Below are 24,988 nucleotides of genomic sequence, written 5' to 3' on the forward strand. Positions count from 1 at the left end.
ATTCTATGAGTATAGGCGTAGCCGTCTAAGGCTACGCTATTGGGTTTATCCCTTCGCGCATGCGCAGTCGTGAAGATTTTCTTTCCCGCCCTTGCGTACAGTACGGGCTTCAACTACGTCCGCAGATACTGTATATGTACAGAGCGGACCCGTTGTTCATCTCCCAACATCAGCTTTTTCTTCAGCTAATGCAATAGGAGCAGGTGGCCCGAATCTTAGAGGGCTACGCCTATACTCATAGAATCTGGAGTTACAATGACGTAACTATCGTTCTATTTCGTATAGGCTTCGCCCTCTAAGGCTACGCTATTGGGTTAGGGCGAAGCTGATGTAGTCAATGCCACCTGCGACATAGACTTTTTTTTTTTTCTCTCTCTCTCTCTCTCTCTCATTCACTGGCAGAAGATCGCATCAGAAGCGTTATTCTGGTAAAAGAGACTGCCATGGTAAAGACTTGACCTAGCTGGCTGCAAAGCCCAAGCCATGAGTGTAGGCGTGCATGATAGTGCGAGTTGTAAATGATTGAGAATTATGGGACGTCCATGTTCCCCTCACCCGCCACCCAGTGTAGGGGGGTGAGGGTCTACACATGCAGCGGTACATATCATGATTGTAAGCGTGCATGGTTAGTGAGAGAGATAGTGACAACATATATATGAGGCACCGCTCTCCTCCCAGCACCCACAGCAAAAGGGGGGGGGGGAGGAAGCAGGCAGGCAGAGCCCACATACAACGGAGTATTTTTTGACGTTGAATGAGGATAGAACCGAGTGAGTCATAGAGGGCTCAGACATATCGCGCAGATAGAAACGGATGAAAGGGCATGGAGATGCCCAGGATGCCGCTGCGCAGATGTCGGCTACTTTCATGTCCTTGAACAGAGTCGCCGATGCCGACAGTGCCCTTGTAGAGTGTGCCCGGATGCCCGTGTTATAGGTCTGGCTGATAGCCTCGCACAGCCAGTGAGACAGACGCTGTTTTGAAAGGGCCGCTCCTTGGGAGTGTTCCCTATAGTGTACAAACAGCTGCTGTGTCTGCCTTATGTCCGCCGTGCGTAAAACGTGCCGTGATAACGCGCCGTGATAACGCGCGCACCGGGCATAACCAGTGGAAAACCTCCTCCGCGTCGTTGTCAGGAGGCGAGGGGAAAAACCCTTGAGGGAAAAAACACCCTTGACCGAAAATAATTAGTTAGAATTTTTCAGTGTGAACGAGGGGTTTGGCTGCAAGGCGGCTGCGCTCCCGTCCCCTCTAATGGAGAGGCAGGACAGTGAACTGACAGCGCACATAAGTCACTCACTCTCTTGGCTGACGTCAAGGCAAGGAGTAGCGCCGTTTTTAGTGACAGCAACCTGAGAGAGACTTGTGTTAGGGGCTCAAAAGGAGGCTTCCCCAGAGCTCGAAGCACCAGTGCTATGTCTCATTGGGGTGTGAGAGGGTGCACGGCGGGTTTCTGTCGTCTGACCCCCTTCAAGAAAACACTTTACCAGGGGTGCGCAAAAACCATCCTCTCTCCATAGCCTTCGTGGCAGGATGAGATGGTCGCTGCGTAGGCTTTGACTGTAGATGGAGCCAAATCAGCACTGTGTGTTCTCTCGTGAGGCGAACAGATCCACTTCCGCTTTCCCGAACCTGCTCCGCAGCTCCTGAACAATAGAGGGATTCAATTTCCACTCGTTGTGAGAGGGCCCTCCCTTCGACATTAGGTCTGCCGCCCGGTTCAAAACCCCGGGGATGTAAACAGATTTGAGGGACCACAGATGACTGTGGGCCCACAGCAGGAGGCTCCTGGCCATTTCAAATAGCCGGGCCGAACGCACGCCGCCCTGGCGGTTTATGAACGCTGCTGCTGTAATGTTGTCTGTCCATACGACAACATGTCTCCCTGCTACCATTGGGTGAAGTGTTTAAGACCTTCAGCACCGTGGACAGCTCAAGGCAGTTTATGTGGGGGGGGGGTGGCATCCTCCTCCCACTACCTGCGACTCGCATATTCCTCCCCAGCCAGTAAGGGACGCGTCACGTGTGACGTCACTTTGCCCAGGGGAACCCCGGTTGTGAGGGTTCGGGGGTTTCGTCAATATGCCAGGTCTGACTGAAGAGAGGGAGGAATGGTCAGCATTCGCCACTTGTGGCGTATAGGCTCGAGACGCTGGCGGTGAGACCACCTCTGGATTATCCTCATGTGGATGTGGAGGACACCCAGGGGGGCTACTACGTGACCCGCAGACATCATGCCCAGAAAAAGCATCACAGACAACGCTGACAGTGCTGCGTATGGCGTGGTGCGCGACAACAGAGAGAACAGCGCGTCTCGTCTTGGCGTTGACAGCCTGGCCCTCATGACAATCGAGTTTATGTCCACGCCCAGATAAACTATTGATTGTGCGGTGGAGCAGTGAGCTTTTTTGCCAGTTCGTGGCGAAGCCAGTGTTTGCAGATGTCGCAAACTTTCATAGTTTGCAGCGCTGCCTTTTCCAGGGAGGGGGCCAGAATGAGCAGACCGTCCAGATAAAACAGGACCCTGATGCCTTTTTTTTGCAAAGGCTGAAGTGCCGTCTCCATGCACTTGGAAAAAGTGCGGGGGGGGGCAGTGAGTACCCGACCAGCAGCCGGTTGTATTGGAATGGGCCCCTTGGAAAAGAAGCGCAGGAATTTCCTGTGTCTGGGAATAATTGGATGTGAAAGTATAAGTCTTTCAGATTCACAGACGTGAACCGTTCGTGGTGGCGCACACATTCCAACACGTGCTTGACCGTCAGCATGTGGAATTGGCGCCCCATAATGCACCGGTTGAATTGGGGCAAGTCGAGAATAGGACGCAACCCGCCTTTCTTTTGTGTGTCACACAATCATCCATGCCGCGCTGTGCTCCGAAAGCGGGTGTGCGCATGTTTGTGTTTACAGACATGGCCAACAAGGAGCACAGAGACCGTTCCGCCACTGAGCAAGACGTGTGATCGTACTTCAAGTACATTGAAGTTGGACATTACAAATTGTTAACACACTTCTGGATAGTTGAGCTGGTAAAAAAAGGAAGAGTGTTCAACATCATTTTGTGGTAGAATATAGATGTCTTCAATAAAACCATCATGAATTGGAATGAGTTTGGCTACTGGCTCCTGGGCCTGAGTCTAACAGAGGTAACTAGCTAACGGCTAGCTGTTACTTAAGCAACAAGTAGCCTAAAGCTAATGCTATCTGTCCTAAACTCAATAAATCACATACTGTATTAACTGTCATCAAACTGGCCTTATAACATTAAATGACCTCTTAATGACCAAGTCCAAATTGTTTCACTTTATTTGAGGTGAAGGAAAAATATTCACGACACAATTATAACAGTCTCATGACAGACAAAGTCAAAGCCAACCACTTATGATAGTTTAATGTGATGTCAACACATAAACCTAAATAGTTTCCTTAAGTTTGATAATTAGGCCTGCTTTGACATATATAAAACAGGTTATGTTGTCTGGCTTAATGTCAAGTTGTCATAACCAAGAGATTGTCCTATTTTTCCTATTTCATTTAACCATTCATTTATTTCTTCATTAACCTTCCAATCACAGTTTACAATATTTGTCTTCTTATCTCGTGTCTGTACATACCAGTCTATCCAGGCTCGTTCCAGCTGCGGTAGTTGGCCTCTCTTCAGGGGTGTAGGGTCTGAAGCGAGCGCTGAACACATCTGAGATGCCACGCGCAGACCTGCCTATTCCTGATGGCTTTGGCTGGCCACACCCTTGAAAAACCTAAAATAAACATAGAATGAACAGAGGGAGATATAATTACCACAGAGAGGGGGCAAACATGAGAAAATCGAAAGAGGATACAGACTGGTGTTTAGTATTTACAGCATCTTTAGGAAATTGTCTTATTTTGTAATATTAACAAAATATTTCTTAATTATAGTGAGATGTGAGCTTTGCATTGCAGTGCTGAATAGTACTGAATATAAAAAAGGTTATCTGCAGTCTGAAGCCGCATGGACTCTACACTGAGCCAAGGATGAGACTATTTCTTTATAGAATACACATCCAATTTGATCCCACACAAGTTTTAGTTTGCTTACACCACTGACATTTTTCCCTTTAAAATCTTTTGTCAATTTGCTCACAGCACAATTTCTGGTCTGTGATTTGAGATAGAAAACTATATAGAGCCAGCCTGGAACCAATGCTGTCTATCAGTGCCCAACTCTCCTTTTACAGGAAGTGCCATATTGCTGGCAAAAAAAGAACATAATTAACCCTTGATATGCTGTTACTCATATGCAATTGAAAGCTATTGTTACAGTACAACATAGTGGCTTCAAAATAAAATAAAAATTTCATATATTTTACCAAGATTTTTGCAAATTTGCTAACGGTTAACAGAGCTTTCAGTGAACCCGGCCGGACTGGACCAAATACAGCCTCTGAGACTTACAGAGGAGGCCAGTTTGACGACAGGGAATACAATACCGAGATGGTTTTCTTTCCAGGTTTGGCTACTGGCTCCTGGGCCTGAGTCTAACAGAGGTAACTAGCTAACGGCTAGCTGTTACTTAAGCAACAAGTAGTCTAAAGCTAATGCTATCTGTCCTAAACTCAGTAAATCACATACTGTATTAACTGTCATCAAACTGGCCTTATAAAATTTAATGACCTCTTAATGACCAAGTCCAAATTGTTTCCCTTTACTTTAGGGAAGGAAAACAAAAAACCTTTTTTAGCTCAGACTGCAACCAATTTATCACAAATATATATGTAAATGAGCTTTGAGTTAGTGTATAAACCTGAACACTATCAGTTAGTATTTGCTTTTAATGTGGCCAATAACATATCTTATTATATTTCATAGACCAATGGTATCCTGATTTGCAACCATGACAATTTTGGCTTTGGAACACATAGAATGTCTTAATTTTCTTTAACACTCTACTCTTGAACAAACACTTCTTTTACATAGAGAAAGTGATTTAACTCTCCTAAAATATAAACTCAAGCGTTGTTGTTAATAGTGAGACAGAAATAGAAGCTATATTAATATTATGGGAACTTTACACTAATCAATGTGTAGTTCATTGTGAGAATAGATGTTTTCAGACAGCTGGGTCTCTACAGGCTCTAAGGGCGCAAACAACACACCACCAAACCGCACAGCTCATTAGCATTCCTCTCTGGCCTGTTTGCCGACCACTTGCTCAGTATGTGATGGAGCACTCTAATGTGCTGCATGGCTGTCAGGACAAGAGGCTGTCTTTTCTCTAATATTTATCAATTCTTCACAATGATTACAATTCTGTGATCCTTTACATCACACAAGCAAACCGATTTTCAACAGGTCTGTGCAGCAGGAATGAAAGTACATATGGTTAAAATGTGACTGTGGGGGAAAGACTGTAATCTCAAAGCAATCTGTCTGCCAAGTACAACCTTGTAGGGAAGAGGCGTCAAGTGCATAGACAACGGGTAAAGTTGTAAATTGCAGCCCCTTGATATGAAAAAGAATGTGACATTTAATTCCCACTGACTTTTGTAACTCTGGCATGAAGATAGGCCGGACTACACCAAAGGGTCTGAATAAAAAGTTGAACTGAAAAACCTGCCTTTTGACAAAAAAGACAATGACATACTATTCTGTGTGTGATAATATCCTGAATGTGCTGCTTGAAATTCTAAACTCTTCGCAATTTGAAGTCTAAAGAGGAAATTAGTTGCTTCTCTTGCATGTTAAACAGTCTCCTAAAATCAGCTTTATATACCACAAAATGACTAAAAGACCAGTATCCCCGTCCTGCATCCCAGGTGTGGTAAGGTTTGGACTCCACTTTGAGTAAAGTTACGGATAGATCATGTTTTTTATTAAATATCGAAAAAGTAAACCCACCCTGTCTCAGGCTATGACACAGTTTGTTATATATCATTAAATTAGTTAAAATAAAAAAGTAAAATAAAAGGGCCAAGGAGGGATGATAAAACCCAACAAATATTTATAAATGTTTTACTATAAAAGAAAGCTTTAAAATATGCTTAAGATGTAATCTGTCTGATCTCAATGGGCATAGAGTAGTACAGTCTGGTGCTCAAACAGCAAAGGGTCGGGCTCAATGATCTAAGGGGAATTTTCACCCACACCATGAGAATTAAGATGGATAAATAAATTTGCAATAATTAGAATTTACTAAATTGAAGTAGATTCAAAAACCCACTTATTATGCTCACTGTTTGTTTTCCTTCCCTTTCCTTTTCTATTCACGTTTTGTATTGTCTCATTGTAATTGTCCTGTCAATTGTTTGTACATTTCTATGTTATCTGTTTTGCACTTATTTATAAAATACGACCTTACAAAAAATAAAATTAAGTATAAATTAGTTAATGTATACAATGTTTTCAATGTAAAGATACATTATTTTTAGAGCAAATCCTATAATAGCATGGCAAACAAAGGTTATTCAGAAGACAGTACCTTGGCTGACACGTGCACGCTGTTGCCCTGCATGGTCACGATGGCCTCAGAGATCTTGATGTCAACTGGCTCTATAACTGCTTCAATGTTGAAGGGTCCCTCCAGTCTGTCTGCCACCAGTAACATAGCATCTGTCATAACACAGAGGACACATGTCAGCTCAGAGATAATAAACACTCACACAGACATTTTACTTCTTCTGTTTACACACACACGTCAATATGTTCACATCATCACTGAGCATTAACAAAACACAGTGCAAAACCCTCAGGGTGCTTTGCTCCATTATGTGTTTATGACATGGGTCTAACTAGGAGAAAAAGAAAGGGTCCCTTCTCCAAGTGTGTTGACCGCCAACACCTTCATATGAATACACACACACACACACACACACACACACACACACACACACACACACACACACACACACACACACACACAAGACAAAAGTAAGAAAGACATCTCTGGAGTAACTCTGGTGTTTGTAAGAGGATGTGTGACATCAAGTGGATATAAAATGTTAGTGTGCTACGCCTACAAATTGCTTATACATAAAACAAATCATTGACTTGCATAGATGATAATGACTCCAGTTAGACGGACAGCGACAACACACACAGATTTATTTATTTATTTGCATTTGTATTTCTAAATTGTGAAAGCATATCAATGGATGCATACATTCATGACTACATATCATGCTTGTAATTACTTTTTAATTATATCTTAGTGCTTAACTTAGTCCTTTCTGTCAAACATGAATTCGATATGGCACCAAAAGCAATCAAATCCTTTGCTTTATTGTTAAGCATCACTTAGAAACATCTGATGGCAAGTAATGAAATCAGGTACATACAGTAATTCTTACATCACATTAAATCATGTGTTTGGAAATAGGTACATTAACAACCAAACCAAAAAAATAAACAGGGACCAAGACATTATCTGCTGTGGATGAATCAATACCCAGAACAGATTGCCCACCGAACTGCCATAGTTTCATAAAAACAGTGGGAAATGAATATGATCGTACAGAGGATTAGTTCTATAGATCGTGTCAGACTCGGAGATGTCAGGTGTGGAAAATAATGTGTTTGATATTTTCATTTGACTCTATCTTGTCTCTCAAAAAAGTAATTACAATTTCGCCAAGTCTTGTTTGAGGGGTTAGCACTGGTTAAGTGGCAAGGGCAGAGAACAGGGATATTAAAAAGACTTCCATCTCTGTGCGCTGACATTTGCAGGGATGTGGACCAATCAGGAAAAGCCTATTTACCCCTACGGGAGCTGCTCCTTGCAAAAGGGCAGCAGAAACACCGTTCCTCATCCTGTGAGTCTTTAGCAGTAGTAGAATGACATGCAATTGCAAATGCAAATCATCAGATTATAAAGTGATATTAACTAGAATGTTGATGCAGAGTGATCATTGGCCTCTTGTGCAGCAAAGCCTGATGACTACACTGGCAAAAAGCACAACTTCCACCATCCCTGCTGGTTTAATCGAAGGCCCAAACCATTGGCAAAGTGACTGCATTGCATATAAACTGCCAAAATAACTTCCAAAACAGCTTCTGTTGACATTTGAAAAATGTGTTAGTTAATATAATCGTATAAACGTGGGACTAACCTAGAGAAAAAGTGATTAACCGATGAAGAAACAAAAATTTATTAATATTAATTTCAATTTATCAAAGTTTAACAAAAGTATTAAAGAAAAAGCCTGGAAATATTCTACATCTCTGCAATTGCACAGGAATACATTTTTTTGAATCCATCTGTCTGAGTGTATCCACACTGAACCTGAAACATTCGTGTTTCACAGTGCAGTTTTTTATTTCCGCAGGTGGTTCAATCTCGGCAAATTTTGGATAATGATAAAAACAAGCCACCAATAAAATAATGACTTTTTCTTCTCGCCATCAAGAGATTTTATTGGATGCCAATATGATAATTCTGTTCATACCATCAAACAAATATATCGATATTGATCAAATGATCCATTTGCTCACGCAAAATAGTACCCTATTTAACAAAGATAAAAAGAATATTTGGGGAAGTATAGCAGTTAAACTTGCTTGTGATGGTGAGTAGCCTTTAAAAGTGGGGTCAACATACTTCGTTGTCAAGGTAACCTATGGATAAACACTAATTTCCAAGTGCATTAGCTATTGTTATGCTATGGAAATTATACATGTCAGAAATTACATGTAGTCATTGTGAAAGTTAGAGTATACTATGAAACCTGATCAATTATTTGTGTTGTATATACTCACAGTTCGATAATTGTGTGATGACTGTGTACAAAATTTTAATTTTCAGAGGAATGCTCGGATCATGACTATTTGTGTCAGTCTTTGGGTGAAAGGTTTGAACATCAAAAATCGTCAACGAATGTTCCGGATTTATGTTTTGTTTTTTTGATTTCATCCCTGGTGTGTTATGGCCTTTAATAATGTTTTTGTTGGTGAGTATTTTCAGCTGTGGATTTGTTGCACTAGTGTATTTACAGCAGCAGGACGGTGTATGTGTGATCAAATCAAAATGAACTTCAGTGCCAAGGTTCATCATAAAGAAGAAATGTATCAGCCAGTGCACCAATAACAATGGAAGTCTATGGTACAAAGGTTACACATACAATACTTGTTAATAGGATCAATTTATTGTTGGTTTTGGTCTTTTCGTGACATTTGTTGATAATAAGAAAACTATTGTAAAAATATCACAGGTATCTGTTGCTGACTTATCACTGTTGAAGTTTCATTGTTTCAGCACAGTTCACAATTTCAAATCATCGCCAGTGAGCTGTAAGAAAATGTGGGACTTTGGAAGCACAGCGGAGCACTTCAACAAAATCAGGACAAGAAGTCCTTATACAAACAACAAAAAAGATCATTTGTCAGTGATCCATAACGGGATTTTCTGATTTGCCACCCAGTGATTCAGGTATGATTATGTTTAGGTAACTGAAACTACTTGGTTATGGTTAAATGATTGCTATTGTGTCACAACTAAACCACTATTGAGTGACTGTCTGTAGGAGATGGATGGAATATCTTAAGTGTGGAGCCTGGTGTGGAAAAGTTTACTTGTTTAGTGAGAAAAGCTTATGAGTAAAAATGACAAATAAGATCATTGGGGTAATTCATGTCTAGCTCTCATAATTACAGTCTAAAAGGCCAGCACTGAGGAAAGCCAAAACCTTTCAATACTGTCCTGACCAGCCCTCGCAGAATGAGTTTGAGCTCCTGCCCTCAGGCCAGCATTTTAGAGTGCCTGTCATGAGACCCAAGGAACATAAAGTCTGCCTCCTCTCAGTGGCTATTGACAAGGCAGGATATTAAGCTCACCTGCTTGACTGAATAGAGCTATTTAGAGGACATAAAGATTAATACTCAAACCTGGTGTTGCCAATTAACATTGCATGAACTTGTATTAATATCCAGTGGCCCTGTCTCAGCCAAGCAGAATTGTGCAATTATTCAATGCAACCCAGCTTCATCCCAAAAGATGTATATACATACATACATACATACATACATACATACATACACACACACACACACACACACACACACACACACACACACATATATACACACATATATATACATATATACACACATATATATATACACACACATACTACATATATAAACACATATATATACACATACTGTATATATACATACATACAGTATATATATATATAAATATATACACATATATATATATATATATATATATATATATATATATATACACACACACATGTATATATATACACATATACACATATATACATATATATATATGTATATACACATATACAGACATATATATACAGACATATATATATATATATAGATACATACATACATACATACTTAAACCGACACATACTCATAACTAAACGACAGAATAGGTCACATTCCTATGACTCCCAAACAGACATATATGACTGTTCTATTTACTGCTGCATGGTGGCCGTTTTTATCACGTGACCATTCTATTAAATGTAATCTCCGCCATTTCAAACACATAGTTAACGTTGTGAAACAGAACTAGTTAAGTTTGGGGAAACAAAAATACTTAGGGTTAGGAAATCATCAGGGGTTGGCCTAAAATGAGTCATGTAAAATTACTAAAACGAGGACGTAACTGCGTCATGATCTGAGGTCTAAGGTCCAACATCCATCAAATTTTTTCCACACTTAAAACCAAAGATCCTTGTGAACGAAATGTCAATTCTTTTTCGGAAATGTCAACTCTTTTTAAATAAACCAACGCAGTGTGTGCAGGAATTGACTTTTTTCTTTGGAATGGGATCTTCACGGGAATTGATTCCCTGCACCACAAAGGCGACAAAGCAAGTGTATGGGATTATTGTTGTGCCTTTAATTCCAAACAAAACTTCTCAAGTATCAAACAAAAATCACTAACTCAAGCAAAAAAACTGTCATCTCAAAAGGTAAAACCTAAAACTTGCAAACAAAACATTTGTGAAGTCGTAAACTAATGGACTTGAGTGAGGATAGAACCGAGTGGGTCATAGAGGGGTCAGACATATCGCGCAGATAGAAACGGATGAAAGGGCATGGAGATGCCCAGGATGCCGCTGCGCAGATGTCGGCTACTTTCATGTCCTTGAACAGAGTCGCCGATGCCGACAGTGCCCTTGTAGACTGTGCCCGGATGCCCGTGTTATAGGTCTGGCTGATAGCCTCGCACAGCCAGTGAGACAGACGCTGTTTTGAAAGGGCCGCTCCTTGGGAGTGTTCCCTATAGTGTACAAACAGCTGCTGTGTCTGCCTTATGTCCGCCGTGCGTAAAACGTGCCGTGATAACGCGCGCGTCGGGCATAACCAGTGGAAAACCTCCTCCAAAAAAACTGTCATGTCAAAAGGTAAAACCTAAAACTTGCAAACAAAACATTTGTGAAGTCGTAAACTAATGGACTTTTATTTCTTTGATATTATGTCCTTTTGTTTAAAGTTCTATTTCGTATAGGCTTCGCCCTCTAAGGCTACGCTATTGGGTTTATCCCTTCGCACATGCGCAGTTGTGAAGATTTTCTTTCCCGCCCTTGCGTACAGTACGGGCTTCAACTACATCCGCAGATACTGTATATGTACAGAGCGGACCCGTTGTTCATCTCATACTTTTTCTTCAAGCTAGCAGTATGAAGACAAACTCGACTTCCAGCGGTGTTCGCCTCTGCTCCAATTGCAGGACCGGCTACATCCCGCCGCCGGACCTCCATCCCCGCTGCAAGACCTGCCTCGGTGCCGCTCACGCGGGCCCGGCTCTCACCCCCGACACCTCCTGCCAGTTCTGCGCCCGCCTGCCATCTAAAGAGCTTAACCGGCGTGGGGAAGCTTTTCTGGTTTGTCAGGCTAGCGGGGAAGGGGATGGCAGCCGGGCAGACAGACGGCAATCCGTCAACACCCTGTATCCGCACGACTTCCAGCGGTGTTCGCCTCTGCCCCACAGTCTGCCGGACCGGCTACATCCCGCCGCCGGACCTCCATCCCCGCTGCGAGACCTGCCTCGGCGCCGCTCACGCCGGCCCGGCTCTCGCCCCCGACGCCTCCTGCCAGTTCTGCGCCCGCCTGCCATCTAAAGAGCTTAACCGGCGGGCGGAAGTTTACTGACAGCCACGTCCCTCCTCACCAAGCGTGGCTATGTCGGGGCGCGGGTAACATCTGTCCCTCTACGGTTAACAGCCCTCGTTCCCACTGAACAATGCGCTGACAACATGACAGTCGTTCCCCACACAAGCACACATAGGTGTATATATATATATGACAAGCACACACCAGCCCACCGCAGCACGCGGAGCTCCACCGCTCTCTCACTACACCACCACAAATGGTTCACGTCTGTGGATCTGAAAGACTTATACTTTCACATCCAATTATTCCCAGACACAGGAAATTCCTGCGCTTCTTTTCCAAGGGGCCCATTCCAGTACAACCGGCTGCTGGTCGGGTACTAACTGCCCCCCCCCGCACTTTTTCCAAGTGCATGGAGACGGCACTTCAGCCGTTGCAGAAAAAAGGCATCAGGGCCCTGTTTTATCTGGACGGTCTGCTCATTCTGGGCCCCTCCCTGGAAAAGGCAGCGCTGCAAACTATGAAAGTTTGCGACATCTGCAAACACTGGCTTCGCCACGAACTGGCAAAAAAGCTCACTGCTCCCCGCACAATCAATAGTTTATCTGGGCGTGGACATAAACTCGATTGTCATGAGGGCCAGGCTGTCAACGCCAAGACGAGACGCGCTGATCTCTCTGTTGTCGCGCACCACGCCATACGCCATACGCACTGTCAGCGTTGTCTGTGATGCTTTTTCTGGGCATGATGTCTGCGGGTCGCGTAGTAGCCCCCCTGGGTGTCCTCCACATGAGGATAATCCAGAGGTGGTCTCACCGCCAGCGCCTCGAGCCTATACGCCACAAGTGGCGAATGCTGACCATTCCTCCCTCTCTTCAGTCAGACCTGGCATATTGAGGAAACCCACGAACCCTCGCAACCGGGGTTCCCCTCGTCAAAGTGACGTCACACGTGACGCATCCCTTACTGGCTGGGGAGGAATGTGCGAGTTGCAGGTGGTGGGAGGAGGATGCCCCCCCCATCCCACACCCCCACTCCCCCCCCACATAAACTGCCTGGAGCTGTCCACGGTGCTGAAGGTCTTAAACACTTCACCCAATGGTAGCAGGGAGACATGTTGTCGTATGGACAGACAACATTACAGCAGCGTTCATAAACCGCCAGCTATTGGAAATGGCCAGGAGCCTCCTGCTGTGGGCCCACAGTCATCTGTGGTCCCTCAAAGCTGTTTACATCCCCGGGGTTTTGAACCAGGCGGCAGACCTAATGTCGAAGGGAGTGCCCTCTCACAACGAGTGGAAATTGAATCCCTCTATTGTTCAGGAGCTGCGGAGCAGGTTCGGGAAAGCGGAAGTGGATCTCTTCGCCTCACGAGAGAACACACAGTGCGCACTGTGGTTTTCCTTGAGCACACGGGACAATCCACTCCTCGGCATAGACGCCTTCTCCCACCAACCCTGGCCCAGAACCCTCCTATACGCTTTCCTCCGGTCCCTCTTATCCCTCGCCTCCTGGAACGCATCCAGGAGGCGAGGGATAAGGTCAGTCATCTTAGTGACACCGGAGCGCACCAGCGCATCCTGGTTCCCGACTCTGGTTCAGCTTCTGGCGGGTCCCCCCTGGCAACTGCCGTGGCGCGAGGACGCTCTGTCACAGCTGGACGGCGCGATATTTCACCTCCGGTGGTAACCCAGCGGCTGCGGGGCTGGCTGCGGGGCTGGCTGCGGGGCTGGCTGCGGGGCTGGCTGCTGAGCAGCAACGCTTGCAGAAATTAGGCTTGCCTCCTGCCGTGATGCGCACTATCCAGAACGCTAGAGCCCCTTCCACTACAGCGTGTTACGCGGGACGTTGGTCTGCTTCCCAACGGTGGTGCACGGAGTAGGAAGCGGACCCTATATTGTGTCCCCTGCCTCTCGTGTCGGCTTATCTCCAAACATTAGTGGTTAATGATTTGGCTCCATCTACAGTCAAAGCCTACGCAGCGACCATCTCATCCTGCCACGAAGGCTATGGAGAGAAGATGGTTTTTGCGCACCCCCTGGTAAAGTGTTTTCTTGAAGGGGGTCAGACGACAGAAACCCGCCGTGCACCCTCTCACACCCCAATGAGACATAGCACTGGTGCTTCAAGCTCTGGGGAAGCCTCCTTTCGAGCCCCTAGCACAAGCCTCTCTCAGGTTGCTGTCACTAAAAACGGCGCTACTCCTTGCCTTGACGTCAGCCAAGAGAGTGAGCGACTTATGTGCGCTGTCAGTTCATTGTCCTGCCTCTCCATTAGAGGGGACAGGAGCGCATCCGCCTTGCAGCCAAACCCCTTGTTCACACCGAAAAATTCTAACTAATTATTTTCGGTCAAGGGTGTTTTTTCCCTCAAGGGTTTTTCCCTTGACAACGACGCGGAGGAGGTTTTCCACTGGTTATGCCCGGCGCACGCGTTATCACGGCACGTTTTACGCACGGCGGACATAAGGCAGACACAGCAGCTGTTTGTACACTATAGGGAACACTCCCAAGGAGCGGCCCTTTCAAAACAGCGTCTGTCTCAGCCGTGTTATAGGTCTGGCTATCAGCCAGACCTATAACACGGGCATCCGGGCACACTCTACGAGGGCACTGTCGGCATCGGCGACTCTGTTTAAGGACATGAAAGTAGCCGACATCTGCGCAGCGGCATCCTGGGCATCTCCATGCCCTTTCATCCGTTTCTATCTGCGCGATATGTCTGAGCCCTCTATGACCCACTCGGTTCTATCCTCACTCAACGTCGAATAATACTCCGTTGTATGTGTGCTCTGCCTGCCTGCTTCCTGCCCCCCCCCTTTTTGCTCTGGGTGCTGGGAGGAGAGCGGTGCCTCATATATATGTTGTCACTATCTCTCTCACTAACCATGCACGCCTACAATCATGATATGTACCGCTGCATGTGTAGGTCACTCGTCTGAGACCCTCACCCCCCCTACACTGGGTGGCTGAGAGGAACATGGACGTCCCATAATTCTCAATCATTTACAACTCGCACTATCATGCACGCCTACACTCATGGCTTGGGCTTTGCAGCCAGCTAGGTCAAGTCTTTACCATGGCAGTCTCTTTTACCAGAATAACGCTTCTGATGCGATCTTCTGCCAGTGCATGAGAGAGAGAGAGAGAAAAAAAAAAAAAAAAAAAAAAAAAAAGTCTATGTCGCAGGTGGCATTGACTACATCAGCTTCGCCCTAACCCAATAGTGTAGCCTTAGAGGGCAAAGCTTATACGAAATAGAACAAAAGTTACGTTATTGTAACTCCAGATTCTATGAGTATAGGCGTAGTAATCTGGAGTTACAATAAGGTAACTATCGTTCCCTCTGCTTCTTTCTCAATGATCAGTCTTTCCCTTTCTCCATCACGTGTGCGGTTGCGCGCCCAGCTTTCTTGTTTGGGCTTCCAAACTCTTTGTTTGTAATTCTGGCACAAACCTCTCGCGTGGGTGGGTCTTACAGGGGGGGTGCGTCCCCATTGGCTAAGGAGTATGTTTGAGTGACAGCTCAGTGCCTGCCTGCCCTGACGTTTCAGTGCAGCTAAATGTTAGAGACTCTGCAGGACACACAAACCAACTACACAGCGGATTCCTACAAGATTGATTAAAGTGTAAGTACTGATCATATATATTGTCTGTCATGTACGTTGCTAGCATGGTTAAGATACATTTGTTGTTTCGTTGTGTTAAGTTACTAGTAAAGCTGTGTAAGTTAGCATTTAACGTTAGCTAACTGCTAACGTTATCTAGCTATAACAAATGCTAGCCAAGCCAAGTATCGTTGGCTTACTGTACGTTACTGAGCAAATTTGCCAAGGGAATCATGTAGGTTTAGTGAGGCCTTACTCAATGGAGCTGCATTAATTATTGTCTTCTCTCTGTAGAACAATGAAACATTGTGGGACCAGCAGGACCGGAGCAGACCTACAATACTGTCACAGGTAGGTCAGTATATGGTCTAGATCATTGGGAAAGAAGCAGAGGGAACTGTAAACAAAAGGACATAATATCAAACATATAAAAGTCCATTAGTTTACGATTACACAAAAGTTTTGTTTGCAACTTTTTAGGTTTAACCTTTGAGATGACATTTTTTGTGCTCGATTTAGTGATTTTTGTTTGATTCTTGAGAAGTTTTGCTTGGAATTAAAGGCACAAAAATAAAAAAAAGAAGTTGCCTTCTACTCATACGGTTACTGATTAGCCAAAGACAAAGAGAGGTGTCTATCATCTGTCCTTGTTTATTATATCTCACAATTCAGTTTATTTCATTTTTTCCACAGGTAGGCTATAAAAACATGTAAGAAAATACAAAGACTTTTGAACAACACCTGAAACGACTCTCCCAGAACCTGTCAACTAAACTTGCCAAACCCCCAAACAAACCCAAATCTGGCAGTCTGATAACAGCTTAGTATGTACAGCATTTCAGCATCTTGCACAAAAACACATATTATATGAACTTTTCTTTTTTTTAGGTTGTGTATGTTATAAATCAGGCCTGTTCTTATGCGGTGTACTGAGTGAATCAAGCAACAGATAGACCCCACTCTTCTGTCTGTTAGTGGCTGTACCTTTGAAGAGCACTCCTGTTTGTTTACTCTGGAATCTCAAATTGGGCGTGATGCTTGGTTAGATTTCCATCAGAAGCTAGCTGGAGGTCACTGTGTGGGGCCAACCTCAGTCCTGTGAAGTCTTCAGCTGCCTATGTTTAGCAGAGTACTGCTCTAATGCTACCGCAGAAAAAGCCTCAGTGGAATACAGTGAGAGGGAAATTGGCAGCAATTCTGTTACTCATTCTATAAAAGACTCAAAGATCTAAATGATATCCTCAGCTGAGTTCTGACAACCTATTTTTCATATAGCTTAATGAATATTTGATGGATTGCGAGTATGAGTCAGCCATATGAATTGCTAGGAGGAATTGTTACTTCTACATGCTTATGCTTAAATAACTTCTGAAATTATGTTACGGGGAACACTTTTTATGTATATATATATATATATATATATATATATATATATAAAAAAAAAAAAATGGGCTGTTGATGAAAAGCAACTTAAAAATGAATCTGTTCAAACCATAAATCATTAGGAGGGCAAAGAAAAGCACATATTATAATGCACAGGCTATGCTGTTTTTCATACCAGCTATACTACCAGCCTTTATTAATTTGGTCACCAAGTGTCTTAAACTTTACATTGGTTCTGGACAATGTTTGTTAGTTTTTTAAGCAGGAGATAAAGATGGGAGGTTAGTTCCATATTTATACTGTATGGAATAGTGTCTAGTTGAATCAACACTCAAATGTGACCAACACATTGTTTGAAGGAACAAAGTCTCATGCTTCTATTTGTGGAAACCACTTTAAGATTCCGAAATCTCTGTGACAACAGTTGATCATTTTTTTGTGCCTCTGTAAATTTTGATTCAGTATGTATTTAATGCCTTTTGTAACCTTTTGACAGTTCGGCTAAGGCCAAAAAGTAACCTTTTAGAAGAGACTGGGATCAGGACTTCATTCAAAAGGGTTTAAGAAACCATTTTACTTTCTGTCATTTTCTGGTTGGCAGACAATACTGTAGAAGCAGTGCTTGGTAAGGGTTTTAAATTCCACTTCTGACTTGTATTTATTCAGATTGCATTTAGCTGAAACGTTCTGTTTCTGTCTACTGACTGACAGATTTCGAATATCTATAGGATTTTTATAAAATATTATTAGTACCTGTACAAAAATGTGTACACTGAAACACATTAAAGGGGTTGCTGGTTTAAAAGTATTTTTTTGTACACTTTTTCCATTCTGTGTTGCAGTTTTTACAACTCTTGAGCCAGATTTACATGTTGACGCTATCAACATTACTCTTTTAAACAGGACCACAAACCTAAGCACTTATTTTTTTTTTTATAAATGCTTTAATACATGTTTTTTGTTTCCTCCTTTATCTGATATTGATCTTGCCTGATATATTTCTTTTGGCATTAGTTTCATGTAATCATGAAATAATTCGATTTGCACTACCATTCATCCATCCATTTATCTATCCATTGACTGATACAGTGGGGAGTATTGACATGGTTGTTTACTGCTGGCTGCATGGTGCCAACTTCTTTTTCTGCTCTAGGCTGACATTTTCTAATGGAAAACTCCTCTATTTTCACACCCAGAGGTATTAGAAGGGACTCCAACAAAAATACTGTACCTGCAGAGTCTCTTGGGGGACATAGCAGTCATTCATGTCTGAATCAGTGACAAATCAACAACTTTTATGTGAAAATGTTGAAAAACAAATAAAGGGTTGATAATTATCAAGGGCATTTTTAGCCTGACTGATTTTAAATGTTATGACTTTTTATCAACTTTTACATTTAACATTTCTGCCGTCTGATCCCAGTGGTAGATCAAATTGACTTCTTTTACTTTTGGTCATTGCTCAGTCAATACAATTTGGATGTGGTGAGTGGTGCTGGAGTGTTCAATAAATACACCCACTCTAAGATCAATTTCTGTCACACACTCCTAGATCCATCCTGAGCAGATACCTATAAAATCGGTTATAATATATGTGCTCTCTGGTTTCTTGCCCATTGCTGGGAAACTAAATAGTTTAAAATATTGACAAGAATAACACTGACAAAAAGTCTGTGCATTCTTTCACTTTATTTATAATTTAACTGATGTATACTGATCCAGGCAGATTGCTGAGTTCCTTGAGATATGATATACATGAAGAATGAAGTAGGAGACATCTCTACTGAGATTTACCTATGTTAAAGTAATGTCCAAAATTATTTGTGTTTGTGAGTTAATAATGATTTCTCTTCTCGTTCAGTGACCGTCGCTACAGGATCTCAGATTTCAGTGGTGGTAAATTCTTGGACTATTTCACACCACATACTGGCACAAGTAAAATTAAATCTTACTGGGCTCTGCATGACTGCTCTGGAGTCAATGGGAGGACCAAAGTGTCAAGTTGTGTACAAACCCAGAGTACAGAAATGGTCCAGTCAGGCTTAGACTGTATTCAAAATCATCCTGTGTGACTTTGTCTTTAGGATATAAAGCCATATCACTATCCAAATTATTTAAAGTGGTAGCTCCAATGTCACATACTGTCTGTCAATCTCTTTAATAACAAAGAGGCTGGAGAAAAGGTGTAAAACACTGACTGAGGTATTGAATAATTTAATATTGTTCAATGTGAATTAAAGCTGTGACTCTCTTTCTAAAATACATATTATCAAATACATTTTAAAATCACTCAAACTTAGTACATTTATGTTTCCAGTGAGCATCAGCAAAGATTTGTTATTGCAGCAATTGCCCTTCCTGTGTTGATATGAATTAATCTGGGGATAATTTGGTTGTATTGGAAATGATGAACATAATGCAAACAGAACTGCCACTTGGGTGCCCACAAATACAAGTCTGCCCAATTATTCAGAGCTGAAGTGATGAAAATGGAGGGAATAACATGCACCATCTGCCAGTCCAAACTGGAGAAAATGTTGGCATACAAACACTAAGCATCCAACAATATAAGTTGATGACACCCTGCATAAATTTCCAGGGACACCTTATTATTCCATTGCCAGTGGTGGTGTTTCTCTACATGCTGACAAACTGCAAATATCATGACAAAATGTTGTATGTTGCCTTAACAGTACATTAATTATATTTGTTTGTCTACATACACGTCATGAAGACACAAGTCTTTGCATTGAATTAAAAAAACAACTATAAATTAAAATGTGATTGAGAAACGCTTCAATACTTTATGTTTTGCTTGTAATACTGGTGGCACAAAAATGATTAAGAGAAAGTTGTTAGGTTAACAAAAACAACTCTTTAACTGCATCTTAGTTATAGCTCCTTGTCAGAGAGACATCACTGTGTCACTGAGCATCCTCTGGGACATCACTCCTTGTTTACATGCTTTGCTAGTTTGACAAGCTGAGAGGAAAACTACACTGGCTTTGTTCAGCGACAGAATGTGTCAACTAAGTACTGCAGTATGGCTCTTTGATGTGTTGTCTGTTGCTGCTGACTGCATATAATTGCTGCTCAGCACCTGCAAAGATTTCGTGGAGTGCCTCTTGGAGATTATGCCAGTTTAAAGTACAGTATGAACTAGGGCTGCACAATTAATACAATTTTAATCACGATTTTGGCTTCCCACGATCAAATTTGTGTGATCGAGCGATATTTAAAATGCGTAATTCCGTTCATAGAACGCTCCTTATCAAAGTTTTTGCAAAGCCAATCTAGCGCTCCATAAACCACTGTCTGATCACGTGCCTCCATGAGCCAATCAGAGTTTTTCCCTGCACCACGCATTTTAGTTTTTAGATGTGTAGACAGTCATAGAGGACAGAGTAACGTGAGGAAAATTCCACAACAGGTAGCAGTCGGTCATCATAAACCGGGCACGATGTTTACCAGTTTACCAGTAAACGCAACATTTTGTCCCGTCTGTTTTGTTTTTCATACAACAGCAGTGCTAGTTTGTGTCTTTTAGGTCATAGCTTTAGCAGCAGACTGTTTGATGTCCCGCTGTTGGAATCCTGTCACACTACACCGTTTAGCTGTCAGCATTTTAGCCGTGTTTAATCCAGTTACTACTATAGCTAACGGCAGGCTAACGTTACCTGCTGTGTAACGTGTTATTAGTGTTTACTAGCATGACATGCAGCGATGTTTATGTTGCCTCTAACGTGGGTTTCGGAGCATCAGAGCGAAACGCAGACATGTAAGTAGCAGTGTAATGAGCCACCGAATTTCGCGTTGCTATTTCGTCAGGTAGATACCTTACGGCAAACGTGCATGTATGGAAAGCGGTCGCACAACAGCTGAAATGGCATACGCCTTCACAGTATCCTTTAATATGGATGTATTAGCAGGAATGTAGCACAATATGGATGTAAAATCAGTTATTATCAGCCTATGTGACAATAAAATTGTTTTGGTTAAAATCAACAAATAATCGTGATAATTAATCGTGATCTCAGTATTGATCAAAATAATCATTTTGGCCATAATCATGCAGCCCTAGTATGAACACTAAAACCCAGATGATATTGGTAAAATAGAAACATAACTAAATATCAATTGTTAATAACTTTTTGTACATTTTTACTATTTATGTTTAGCTCTATTGATTTCATTTTTCATAATCAAAATTACTGTTTCACATTTCCAGTTTTGGGCAACATAATGACTCTACATTTAGTACTATTGAAAGATCTGGGGTTGATTTCCTACGCTAACTCATGAATGTGTGCTTCCTCCGGCATTTTTGAAAAGAAGCAACTAATGGATTGGAGACTAAATATTGATTAGTGACTGGGGAATATGACAGTTCATGATAGTTGTGTTAGCCTTACATTGATCTGGTGACCTTTCCAGGGAGTCATTCTGTCTCTACTTAATACCCATTGTAAAAGGCTCCCGTCCCCCAAACATGTCTTTAGAAAACATAAAATGACCAATGCAAATTATTTAAAGTCAGTGCATTTTACATTCAAGGCATGATTGTAAGCAGAGAGCAGTAATACCTTTATTATTGAAACGATCGTGTAAACACCTTAATAAGTGTATTAGTCTCGCTTTGACAGTCCTTCCTCCACAGCGCTGCAGAGGAGGGTCTGGCTAGTCCACACAGCATTCCGGGATGAGAGAGAAATGTGCTCTGGTTTATTGGTATGTCTTTAAACCAATCACAATCGCCATGGGCAGCACCAGGGGCCGCACGGAGTTCCGGTGCCGCTGCAAAATAGCCTCAGGAAGGAACTTGTTTTGGTGGAACGTGTGTACGTTCAAAAGTTCTTTTAGTCGTGCAACAGAAAACTCAGATTGGACAGATAGTCTAGCTAGTTTACTGGATTTACCCTGCAGAGATCTGAGGAGCAGTTAACCATAGACCTCATAAATTGACCAGAGTTTAAAATTACAACACAAAGAAAGCATAAGGTAATGGACATTCGGCCAAAAAGAAGGAGTATACGGTGGAATTTCCGGTGGCAACAGGGCAATCCCGAAGTGAAAAGTCATGAATATAGACTATACTTGTATTAAAGTTCTAATCACAATAAGCACACTATAATTCAATAAGAGAGCTGAGTCACTCTTCAGTCTTCGGGATTAGTCTTTGCATGTAAACAGCATATTTAGCTTTCCTTTTACTTCTTTGCAGAAGCCACAAAAGGTCACACACTGAACCTGATCAATATGTTGGAGAAAAGAGTGGTACGGCTAGCTGTGGTTAAACAATGAAGCTTGTTTTTGTGACGACAGTAAAATGGTTGCAATAACACAAAAAGTGAAAAAGCCTGTGTTAAAGTGTTTCATAAATTTGTGTGAAAAAAACTAAAAAATACACAAAACATTTTAGGAAATACAATTCAAAAGGCTTTAGTCTAATGTGACTTTATGTCAATTACAAGTTATGATACCTTAAGGAGACATGACACCCAAGATTTAGGTTTATGTACTTTGCTGTAAATGGCACTAATGTTTTTTTTTTATGTAAATGCCGCACCAGGAGTCAGCAAAGGCAGAAATTAAAAATCAAACCGGGGCATTTATCGCTATCTTTACCTTAGGGGGCAGAAACCAGAACACCTTTTGTGAATGATCATGTGGGTCACTTTAAAATTAATTTGGAAAAATAGCAAAAGATTACAAATGGTCACAACATCAGTTGTGTTGTGCAGAAGTCAGGTTGATACACAGCCGACAGCCCTATTGGACAACTGTTAGAATTCATATTATGGCAAGAACCAATCAGCTAAGTAAAAAGAAACGAGTGGCCATCATTACTTTAACAAATGAAGGTCAGTCAGTCGGGAAAATTGCGAAAACTTTGAATGTGTCCCCAAGTGCAGTTGCAACAACCATTAAGCGCTACAATGAAACTGGCCCACATGAGGACCACCCCAGGAAGGAAGACCAAGAGTCACCTCTGCTGCTGAGGATAAATTAATCCGAGTCACCAGCCTCAGAAATCGCAAGTTAACAGCAGCTCAGATTAGAGACCAGATGAATGCCACACAGAGTTCTAGCAGCAGACACATCTCTAGAACAACTGTTAAGAGGAGACTGCGCGAATCAGGCCTTCATGGTCAAGTAGCTGCTAGGAAACCACTGCTAAGGAGAGCCAACAAGCAGAAGAGATTTGTTTGGGCCAAGAAACACAATGAATGGACATTAGACCAGTGGAAATCTGTGCTTTGGTCTGATAAATCCAAATTTGAGATCTTTGGTTCCAACCGCCGTGTCTTTGTGCGATGCAGAAAAGGTGAACGGATGGATTCTACATGCCTGGTTCCCACTGTGAAGCATGGACAGACAGCATTTACCTCGGGCTAATTAATTAGCTAGTATGTGGCGATTTTGGGAGCAAGCCTTCCAAAAGAAAAAAACAATGAAATTGAATGTTAACCGATCATTAACTGTTAACCGACAAGCAGGAAACGGAGTCTCAGTTCACCCGTCTGGGAGGCTCTGACACACTATCTGCACTCCGTGTCCGCGGGTAGCCTATGCTTGTACTGGTGTTGATGTTCTGTGCAATTGCCATGGACACGTCCAACCACTTTTCCTGAAACCGCTTGCGGACACAAGTCCACAGCCACCCTCCGGCACTCAACAACCTTTTGGGGGACAGTCACCACCCCTCACCACCTCTGGAAAAAATCCTAGGGGAAACACTAAATAAGCGATTACAAACATATTATGCCTCCGCCATATCCCTGAACCTGTATTCTTGTTACATGTATTCTTCACCTTTGTTAAACTAACTTTTTAAACACATCCAAAGTAAACCTTGTGTTAATGTTGAAAAACTTATCATCTTAGTCTTACTCAGAATACTCCTTGTTTAAACACAAACATCACAGCCAAAATCACTCTGCTAAAAGACGTCTCAGTTAACACTTTGCAGGTGCAAGACGTGAATCAATTGCAAAAGACTCGCTAACTTGCCAACATATCTGTGTGTCTCTGGGGAGTCTCCACAGGCATTCTCTCATGCACTTACAACTGGATTGTAGCTCAACGAACAAATATTTCTTGATAGGGCTTTTTTTCTGTTTTATTGCCTTTCGGCTATGTCTGGATTACTGCTCATCTATTGCTCATCTGAAGTCTCAGATACCATGTCTGTTGTTTCTCACATATAAACTCTTATGTATTTTTACATTAACACTTTTCTCTACTGCTACAGCTGCAAGACACTAGTGCTTCTGCTGGATGACTGTATTTTCCTGTGCTGCCTTTCTGCTGTTTGTTTAGTTCTTATAGCAAAGTGTTGAACGGTAAAGGAAATATTAAAAGCAGATGTGTATCTGTCACACATTAATAAAATTAGTACAAATGTGTGGCTGCCCAGGAGGTAGAAGAAAGGAATCACGCAATAAAATACAAAATTAATGCTTTGGAAAATTGTAACCATGAAGAAAAAGTTTGACATTTTGGGAAATATGGCTGCTTGCTTTTTCGCCAAGAGGTATATTGATACCACGATACCAAAATGTCAAACAATTCCTGGGCTTATGCGATTTTGAATAGTCTAAAACATGCAATAACATCAAATGCAATAATTGTGTAAAACAAGTACTGTATGCTTTCCATCAATATAAAAATTGAGGATAAAATATAGTAAGAATAACAGTCAGTGTGCATGTGTGTGGAGGCAATATAACTATTAAATAAAACACAGCTGGCCATCAGCTGTGGTAACTTACAGTATTACAAAAATGTTGCTTATATTAAGTATAGCTGTGTAGGCATTCCTGCCACATGTACAGAAAAGCATCTTGCAGACTCTGCACAGCCAGTAGCAATTAGAAATAAAATATACTGGTTCTTGATTATGCTGAGGATATGGAGATCACTTCCACTAGG

The 24,988-nt window shown here is 42.2% G+C and overlaps 1 protein-coding gene across 1 annotated transcript in view; it reads right to left on the bottom strand.

The window, feature by feature from the left end:
- gpc6a (glypican 6a) overlaps nucleotides 1-24,988 on the bottom strand; it is a 159,843-nt gene that overhangs the window by 32,688 nt on the left and 102,167 nt on the right. Inside the window, exons 5-6 of the mRNA XM_028584269.1 lie at nucleotides 6,455-6,585; nucleotides 3,612-3,755 (exon numbers count right to left, since the gene is read on the bottom strand). Of these exons, the coding sequence (XP_028440070.1) occupies nucleotides 3,612-3,755; nucleotides 6,455-6,585 (275 nt within the window). The remainder of the gene's footprint in view (nucleotides 1-3,611; nucleotides 3,756-6,454; nucleotides 6,586-24,988) is intronic.

The sequence above is a fragment of the Perca flavescens genome, chromosome 1 (assembly GCF_004354835.1).
Source record: "Perca flavescens isolate YP-PL-M2 chromosome 1, PFLA_1.0, whole genome shotgun sequence".
Taxonomy (NCBI): domain Eukaryota; kingdom Metazoa; phylum Chordata; class Actinopteri; order Perciformes; family Percidae; genus Perca; species Perca flavescens.